At 40.6% G+C, this 10,171-nt stretch overlaps 1 protein-coding gene across 2 annotated transcripts in view; it reads left to right on the forward strand.

Moving 5' to 3' along the window:
• LOC143928279 (putative ferric-chelate reductase 1) overlaps window positions 1-9,798 on the forward strand; it is a 71,449-nt gene extending 61,651 nt beyond the window's left edge. For both annotated transcript variants that reach the window (XM_077453064.1, XM_077453065.1), the window contains one exon: window positions 9,427-9,798. In XM_077453064.1, coding sequence (XP_077309190.1) covers window positions 9,427-9,510 — 84 coding nt within the window. In that variant the 3' untranslated portion in view covers window positions 9,511-9,798. The remainder of the gene's footprint in view (window positions 1-9,426) is intronic.
• The last annotated feature ends 373 nt before the right edge of the window (window positions 9,799-10,171 follow it).

A 10,171-nucleotide genomic window follows, 5' to 3' on the forward strand; every position in this document is an offset into this window, starting at 1 on the left:
ATTAATTGAAAGGAATGAAGCGTATAGGATATTGAAAAGAAATTCCATATAATGCCTCAGGGATATATGTGCAATTGCAATGCTGTAAGAATAAAACCCCCATGGAGAGAGCAGAGAATAGACTATACTAGGCGACCAGCAAAGAATCCTGTTGGGAGGACTAGTCTGGAAAAACTCTCTAACCTCCATCTGGGTTTTACAATGCCTTGGGACCACTGACAATGTTACTGCTATCTTGTGTTTTCTTAAACTACTGTTATAAGTTAAGATGGTATAAGTTTCAGAATAATCCAATTACTGGTCACTATTGTTAAAACGCATCAACGGAGGGTCATATAGTATACCCCCTTCACGGTAAGGAAAACGGTGATGAGACCAAATTCCTAAAGATTTGTGGTATAACACCTCACACCCCATTGTATCTGGCTCGCTACATCGTCGTCCCTAGTGCTATACCGTCGGCCTCTTCTAAGTTCACAGATAGTAGCTGATATTCCCCATATGGCAGAGTAGTTTTATCAGGTGGAGTGGTGTTTCCACTTCCAGCTCTGGTTTCCCTCACCCACACACACATGCTGTGTGCTATATCAGTACACAGCCTACACGTTCCACTAACAATTAACCCCCCCCCCCCCCCTTCTCCCTTTCCCTCTATTCTAAACCCCTTCGTGCCGACACCCCCCCCCTCCTTCTTCTTTTTTTTTTTTTTGCCCCGCGTCTGCCCATCGATCACTCGCGACACAACTTTTAGGTTCCCAGATTGGGCCTGAGCAACCTAGTCTTTACTAACCGGTGCTTAACTAAACATACGGGCCTCCTCCCTCAGTCAGAAATTCAAACCACCTCGACAACTTAACATCAATTGACATTAAAATGTCTTTCATTGAATGTAAAAGGTTTAAACCTTCCAGAGAAAAGGTCACAAGTGCTGTCAGCCTTGACCAAACACAATTACGTTGGTGAACGTTTACTGCCCTAACGAACACCAGTTAATCTTCATTAGGAAGATATGCGATTTACTGCACTCCTCCCAGGATTACCATCCCCTCCTTGAAGGAGACTTTAATATCCCACTGAACCCACTCCTTGACAATTCCACAGGATCCTCTACCATCTCCATACCGTACACTTTGCCAAATGAAAATACAACTGCAAAGCCTAGCACTACACGATGCCTGGTGTGCTTTATTCTCGACTGATAAAAATTTTACATTTTTGTTTGTTTGTTTGTTTTGTTTTTTTTTTCCCTCCCCACCACATCAGAAATACTCCAGGATAGACTATCTCTCAACCTGACCTAACCACTCTCTATCAAGCCACCATAGAGCCAATGTTTCTGTCTGACCACCATCTTATCACAATGACCCTTGTTTTCCCAGCATCAATCAAAATGGCAAAATCATGGAGACTAGACCCCCTCCCTTTTTAAAAAGACCCAGAACTACAACAAATACGATCTCGACTGCAATTATACTTCAAAGAAAACTCCTCTCATGACATTACACCCGTCACATTATGGGAGGCCCACAAATGTGTAAAAAGAGGCAAACTTGTATCCCTAGAAACTGCCAACAAAAAAACAAGAACAGATCAGGTCCCTTATTGAAACAATTAATAGACTTGAAAAGACGCATAAACAATCAACCTCATTAACTGCACACACGCTCCACATTACTAGAGATTCTAGGAAAACGCACCAGACGAAGATATATCCTCGGTCAGAGGTTGTTCTATGAACATGGTAATAAAAGCGGAAGGCTATTAGCTCGCACAATCCAAACAGCCAAATCCCTATCTACGATTTACCAAATTTGAGACAACCACGGCAATATTTTCTCTAAAAGTGTGGATATTGCTAAAAAATTCTATTCTAAACTCCTACAACCTGACGTGGAACAGTGCAAGGACAACAGGTCCAGATGACCGCTCGGCCAAAATGGCAGATTATCTGTCCCAGTACTGTCCCAAACCAATCACCACCCAACAGGTGGAAGCCATGGAAAGTCCTCTCTCCTTGGAGGAACTCAACTTGGCCATAAAACAAATGAAAGTGGGTAAAAGCCCAGGACCTGATGGCCACCGCTTTATATACTACAAATGCTTCACAGAAGAACTGACACTGACACTATTAAAGGTATTTAACGCACTGGCAAACCCCCCAAACCTCCCCAGGCAGATTAGAAGCATGCGTAACAGTAATACTGAAAGAGGGCAAAGACTTGACACAGGTTGCTAATTATAGGCCAATTTCTCTACTTAATTTGGACATCAAACTGTACGCCAAAATCCTTGCCAACAGATTACTCCCTCTTATCCCTGGCCTCATCTGATCAAGTAGGCTTTATCCTGGGTAGGGATGCCAGGGATACTATAGGCACTTTGACCCTACACCACTGGCTCACCTCATCGCATTCCCAGGGATTCTTCTTATCCCTCGACGCGGTGAAGGAGTTCGACAGGGTGGCCTGGGATTATATGCAGGCAGTACTGAAAGGAGTGGCTCTCCTACCACGCATGCACATATAAATGCCTTATATTCTAATCCTTTGGCCAAGGTAAAATTGAATGGCCTCCTGTCGAATGCCTTTTCTATAAGCAATGGGACGCAGCAGGGCTGCGCCCTGTCTCCCCTGATCTTCGTCCTGACTCTTGAACCCTTTTTGAATAGATTGAGACAACCCTGATGTTAAGGTTTGCCTCATAGAAAATAGAGAGTTTAAAGTAGAGGCTTTTGCCGATGATATTTTATTATCCCCACAAACGCCACGAGTATCCCTGCCTAACTTACTGAGCAACCTAAAACACTTTGAGCTATCACACCTGAAACTTAACTATACCAAGTCACATGCCCTAAACGTCTTTGTCCAATCTTTCCCTTTTCAATGTAAAAAGGAATCCATTACATACCTTGGCATCCAAATCGCAGGGAAAATGGCAGATCTATATAATAACTTCTGGCCTGCCTTCTCTGATCCAAAATGAACTAAAAGATTGGTCCAACCTTAATGTTTCCTGAAAGAGCTAAATACATACAAATGTCTATGACCTAGCGCATATCCTACGTGATCCAATGACCACCAAATTAAAATGAATCACTGAAAATAGAGGCTAATAAAGTGCATAAACAATAAAGGTGCATTAACAGTGCATATAATAATCCAATACAGCATCCATTTATATAAAGTGCACTCCTAGTGATAACACTGTGATGCATTCAACATAGTCCAGTGATATAAAGTATTCTTAAAGTGCACTCACTATAGAATAAAATAAAGTGCTACCATTTGTGCAAAATACAAATAAAGTGCAACAAATTGTCCAAAATCTGTGTCCATTCACTCCCAATTCCTGTGATTAAAGTGCTTTGTGAATCCTATAAAGTGCTCTCAGTGCCCTTACCTCATGGGCTTGGCAAAAGCGCTCTTATAAAAATCTTATCCCCACGTCCGTGATTGTAGGTCAATCAATCCAGCAATACAGGTTGGGTATGGGAAACGAATGGTCACTTAAACTCCATAATGGTATCCATGTAAAATGGGCCTCCGATGCATTACCCAAATATTATAAACTTTAGGAAAAAAAAAAATTCTGATTACATGTCCGTAGCTAGAAGTGCCGTAGAACGCTGTTACACTCTGAGTCTGGCCTACTTTTAGCTACTGACATGTAAGCAGACATTTATTATTTAATAAAGTTTATAATATTTGGGTAATTTTATTTATAATGCACCTTACATCAAAAATCTCAAAGTGCTACAAGTTAAAATGAACAATTATACTGATAGATGTTTGTTTTAAAACAAACGCAAAGCTTTACTAAAAAGAAAATGTCTTAAGGCCTTTTTTAAAATATTCAGTAGATTGAGGAGCTCTAAGGATGTCAGGTAGGGCATTCCACAGGCGGGGGCAGCTGCACAAAAGACCCTGTCTCCCATTGTCCTTAGTCTAGTTCTGGGTATATGAAGGTTTGCGTGAGTGGAGCGGAGGGAGTGTGTTGTGTTTTGTGACTTAACCACTTCAATACAGGGCACTTAACACCTTCCTTCCCAGCCCAAATTTCAGCTTTCAGCGCTCTCGCACTTTCAGTGACAATTGCGCGGTCATGCTACACTGTACCCAGATTAAATTTTTATCATTTTGTTCGCACAAATAGAGCTTTATTTTGGTGGTATTTATTCACGACTGTTTTTATTTTTTTGCGATAAGCGGCAAAAAGCGGAAATTTGGAAAAAATACAATATTTTCTATTTTAAAAGAAATCCAATAAAATCAAATTTTGTCATAAATTTAAGCCAAAATGTATTCTGCTCCATGTTTTTGGTAAAAAAAAAATCCGTTAAGTGTATAATTGGTTTGTGTGATCACGGACATATGTACGCAAATGATCACGTACATATGTGTGCAGATAAGCATTGGAACATGTGATTTTAGTGGGACATATGTGGGGGACGTGTGTATTACACTAGACTGGTGATCAGTGCGTAAAAAGCTGTAAAAACAGCTCGTACTCACTGATCACCAGCCGGCTGCAGCGATCTGCTCTCCTCTTCTCAGCGACGACTTCTGTGAGAGGAGAGCCGATTGCCTAGCAACCGGCTGTTTGTTTACATCACATTAGACACGGCCGTAATGTGATCAGGAGGGCCAATCACAGAGCGCTCCTGCCGATCCAAGATGCGCCGTGTCCGAGTGACACAAGCACATCGGGATCGCGCCGCTGCGCGGGCACGATCCCTCTCCTTCTGAAGTAGAGCACTCCCACCCGGCCGTATATGTACATTGGCCGGGTGGGAAGTGGTTAAGAAGTTCGTTAAGATATGAGAGGGCATGTCCCATAAATCCTAGTTAATTTTCAAAAAGCTGCGCTAAAAATGATCCAAAAATTATTTGTGAAAAATAAAGTAAAGAGAAACAGTATCAAACAATATTATACCAAACTCTAATTAAAAGAATGTGTATATTCAAAAAAATAGTCCATATCACCATCTACACACAAAAAAATTCATTTCATATAGAAAAAATAGATTCTCTTTGATTGTAGTTTCCACCGTGAAACACACCACACCGGTAAAGGAAAAAGGTGTCCTCAAAGATGCAGAAAACAGAATTCCACCACCAATATTACTGCCGCTTACCAGCTAGACTGGTCCCATCACAGAGACCAGATATAGCCACAATAAGAAAGCACTCCTTCTGCGCATGGACCACCAGGAGGATAAAGCTCTGTTCAGACGTTTGGACAGGTCCTACGGCCACACCACTCATTGCCCGGCACATACAGAAACAAGAAGGGTAGCCATAGTGTAGTAAATTCTTACGTTTAATAAATAAATAAAAGGTTGCACTTACATCCAACTGAGAAAACAGTTCGCTGTGTTACAAACAACAATATTGCTGGCCGGCTTCGTAAACGCTGCCCATTGCTTCCGGGTTCAACGTGGAACGCGGTGACGTCAATACGCCACTCCTCCCTACGCCGTTTCGTCACAACTGACGTCTTCCAGGGTCCCATAAATACATTGATGTGTAAGGAGGGAAATTATCGGAGGCCCATTTATTTTACATGTGGATACCATTATGGAGTTTAAGTGACCATTTGTTTCCCCATACCTAACCTGTATTGCTGGATTGATTGACCTACAATCACGGATGTGGGGATAAGATTTTTTTTTTTAACGGCTCTTTTCCCAAGCCCATGAGGTAAGGGCACTGAGAGCACTTTATAGGATTCACAAAGCACTTTAATCACAGGAATTGGGAGTGAATGGACACAGTCCAAAATCCAAAGGTCTATTTGTTGCACTTTATTTGTATTTTGCACAATTGGTAGCACTTTATTTATTCTACAGTGAGTGCACTGTATGCATTTTAAGAACACTTTTCTATCACTGGACCATGTTGAATGCATCAGTGTTATCACTAGGAGTGCACATTATATAAACGGATGCTGTATTGGATTATTATATGCACTGTTAACGCACTTTATTGTTTATGCACTTTATTAGCCATTATTTTCCGTGATTCATTTTCATTTGGTGGTCATTGGATCATGTAGGTTATGCGCTAGGTCATATACATTTGTATGCATTTAGCTCTTTTAAGTTTGTGATTGGTGATCACTTTACATTTGGCAGCATTTCCGCATATTTTGTTGTGTAGTAGCGCAGAAGTCCTCCCTTCCTTTTTTTTTTTTTTTTTTTTTTTTTTATTATTTTATTTATTTTAATGTTTCCTGGTTTGGTAGATCGGCTTTAATAAAAATGATAGTCCTTCCCTGTCTTTTATATCTAATGCAAACTATCCCAATCCATCTGCCTTCTTCGCATTGTACAAAAAAAATGCACCTCTTATCTGGAAGCATACAGCTCCACGCATTAAGTATTCTCGACCTTACGTGCTCAAGAGGGGGAATCGGTTTACCTGATCTCTACAAATACCACTTGGCATGCCATTTGGCTAGGATAGTAGACTGGCAAGTGCACAGGGCAGTGAAAGAAAGGATAACATTAGAAAATCAATTTGCAAAAACCCGATACACATCCTTCCCTGGCTCACACCCAGCCACTGGGTCCAAACTATCAAAACTCACCCCCTTATCTTCCCCTCGTTAATGGCCTTTGGACAAGCCATATGCCTTTTTTAAACTATCCTCACAACTGGGTCCCTTGACCTCCTTGGAAAAAAAGAATGGCCACATGAAGTATTAGCACATCAATGTTTTAAAAAGGGTCAATTATGTTCCTATGAGGACCTAGTATTCCTTTCCTAGACAAATTAATTTCCCTTCTGGCCATATAGACAACTAAGACACTTCCTCAGCAACAAGGACACCTTTTGAGTTGCTATGTTTGCGTAACTCACCCCAAAGACCCCTGATTTCCTAAACCTACACTTTGCTCCAAGATGAGTCCAAACAGACAGCCAAACCCTCACACAGTTCATGGTAAAAAGACTTACACGTGACCCTCACAAAAGATAATTGGGAAGATATCTATACATACGCACACAAAGGTTCGATGATTGTGGCAATACAAAAAAACGGATGTAAAATAGCAACACAATGGTATAGAACGCCTGCCCGACTGCTTAACTTCTCACCCTCCAGCCCAAATACCTGCTGGAGATGCAAAAGAAGTAGGCTCCATGATCCACATATGGTGGGAATGCTCCCTAATCCAACAGTATTGGAAGGAAGTCCACTCAATTATCTCACAGGTCACCACCTATATCTTAAACTACAACCCAGCCCAATATCTTACACCACTCAACCCTCCCTGTAAAAAAAAAAAAAAAAAAAAAAAAAAAGACTACTTCAAATCACTGGCCATGCACATGGTCAATGCAGCCAGGTTGTGTATCCCAACACACTGGCGATCTACAGATGTCCCCTCCATAAGGGAGTGGCTGACCAGGGTTGTGAACATTGAGGAAACTGATCTACACCTCCCAGGAATGCTTACAGAAGTTTTCCACCATTTGGGCCTGTTGGAAACACTTCTAGACCACAGAAAAATATGAGACATACTGTCCTTCAATAACTAAAACCACCCAGATAATACACAAGACTGCTACATTGATGGGCCGGGAGGGGTGGCACCCACCATTCCTTTACCCTAACCCTTCCTGTTTTCCCCTTAACCTTTCCCTTTTTACTTCTGTACTACAGTTTCTCCCACTCTCAGGGTGCCTTGGCCAACCAAAAATTAGTAGTCGGAAACCCCCCATTTAACACCTTGGAACAGCCACCACATCATAATGCTCAAAACATACACTATCCCACTTATCCAAGATTGACCTGTTGATATTGGTCCCACGGGTATTACACGAACTCAGAAAACCACGTGACCTAGCTTGGATGCCTCTCACTTAAAAGTTCAATACACTGGTTGTGTGTAATATAAATAAAAAATAAAAAGATAGATAATGCATGTTTGCTCCTCCCTGCATACTAGCAATATATGACTAAATATGTATTGCAATGCTCTACTTACCATGACCCATACCGCTGTGTCTTTCGCTGTATGAGGTCATGGTGGCACTCCTTCTTCCTTCTTTTTTTTTTTTTTTTTTTTTTTTTTTTATTTGTTATGTTTATGCTACTTAAATATTTTTGTGGTTGAGAGAAGAAAAATGAATGAATAAACTACCTGGCAGAAACAAACTATAAGGGCCGGTTCACACTGCGGTGCGAGGCGAGGCGACACGGCTCGCCTCGCCTCGCTCCCGCAAGTCGTCCCCATTGAGTACAATGGAACCGTTCTGAGAGGAGCGACTCGAGTCGCTCCGACTCAGAAAAAAGGTTCCTGTACTACTTCGGGGCGACTTCGGGGGCGACTTGCATTGACTTCTATGCAGAAGTCCTCTGCAAGTCGCCGCTGACCCCCCCTGCAAGTCGCGGCGAGGAAGTCGGAGACGCCTCGCCGCGGCTCGCAGTGTGAACCGGCCCTAAAGTGTTAGCATACAAACAAAAATAACAATAGTACAATAAGTCATGCCTTTTTAAAGCTTGCTATCCAACATGTGATTATACATATGATAAAAAAAAAATACCTAATTATACTATAAAAATACCATAACATTAGTAATAAACAAGTGTAGCAACCCAATATAAAAAAAAACATAAGCATAAAATTAATACTAGTCCATGCGTCATGTAACAAAGTGCTTACACTCTACTGTGCAAACTTCATAATTGCACGCCACCTCCTTAGCTTATAATCTGATCTCCAGATGATGTCGAACATGCCTAAATCTAATAGGACTGCCAAAGAACACATATAAAAAGGCTATCCTCTGCTTCTTAATGTTGTAACATCAGATCACAGCAAGCATTAGGCCAAAGGCTAAGCCCCTTTGAAAACAATGTCACCAACACCCCATGGGTCAAAGACAACAGTGTGGCCCCAGAAAGAACAGGGACTACAGTGCATTAACTTTAAACAACAATCCCTTTAAAAAAATAAAATAAAAATAGCTCCTCACACATTAAAACAGATAAATGGCATAGAGCGTACAAAAACGCCACACTGTCGTGCTCGCATGTGTGATTATGTACCCAAAATGGCCCACCCAACATATTTCGTCTTCAGGGGACAACAGGTGTGTCTTTGTTGCGCCTTCATCCAGAGAGTAGGCACTCAAATACAGGATGTGTGTTATTGGTCAGATCACCAGGTGAAAGCAGAGGGGGGGGAAAAAGCCTAAGAAAAAAACTAATGCGACATTGCAATATATAGCAGCTTAACAATCAAATGTGCTAACTAGCACATCTAATTGGTAAGCTGCTATATATTGCAATTTTGCTTTTGGGATTAATATTTACTTTAAATGTATAATTCTAAATGGACACTCAAGGAATAGGCACACTTTGATAGTAAAATTCCAAATACTATAACATTTAATGATTTACTTTATTCTGTATTTGCAGCCTGAAACAATCACCCTCATTGTATTCATCGCTGGAAATTTGGCCTTCCTTATAGCCCTACTCGTGGGCATTGGACAATCTTAGTATAAGAACTGCCATTTGGAAGGATAACTTGTATTTGCCAAAACCACTGTTTACAATTATTTCCTTCTACTGTCATAAGTGAATGGCTTTTTACTTCATTTTTAAATAACCAATGTCCATACCCAATGTGTTAAGACACATTTTCATTGTGCAGAATGCATGTAAAGTGTTTACAATGACAGATATCTGGGCATGAATGAGTAAACACTGGGACAGATGACTGTATTTACAAAAATTATGTCAAAATTGTACTTTTAAGTTTTTATATAAACCTTTTTATTTTATAAATATTTGTGTAGATTCTTCTTTTTTTTTTTTTTTTCTTCAATTTTACACAACTTAAGCACATGCCACTGCTTATTTTTAAGACATAGGGGTTGATATACTAAAACTGAGTTGAAAATCTGATGCAGTTCTGCATAGAAACCAGTTTACAGTTTCAGTCAGCTTCGTTTTTTTTTTTTTTTTGTTTTTTTTTTCTTTTGTTAAAGCTTAAGGCTGGGTTCACATATGTGCGAATATGATGTGGTTTTCACTGCATCCAATTCGTAGGGCAGCCAAGTGTGTCCGGCTCTCAATGGGAGCCGCTTGCAAAAGGGTCTTGTGCAATTATTTAATTTTTTTTTGGTCCAATTCAGGTGCGAATTCATGCAAAAATTCA

Source organism: Lithobates pipiens, unplaced genomic scaffold (genome assembly GCF_037356315.1).
Source record: "Lithobates pipiens isolate NorthernLeopardFrog02 unplaced genomic scaffold, aLitPip1_a1.2 Scaffold_23, whole genome shotgun sequence".
Classification (NCBI taxonomy): Eukaryota; Metazoa; Chordata; class Amphibia; order Anura; family Ranidae; genus Lithobates; species Lithobates pipiens.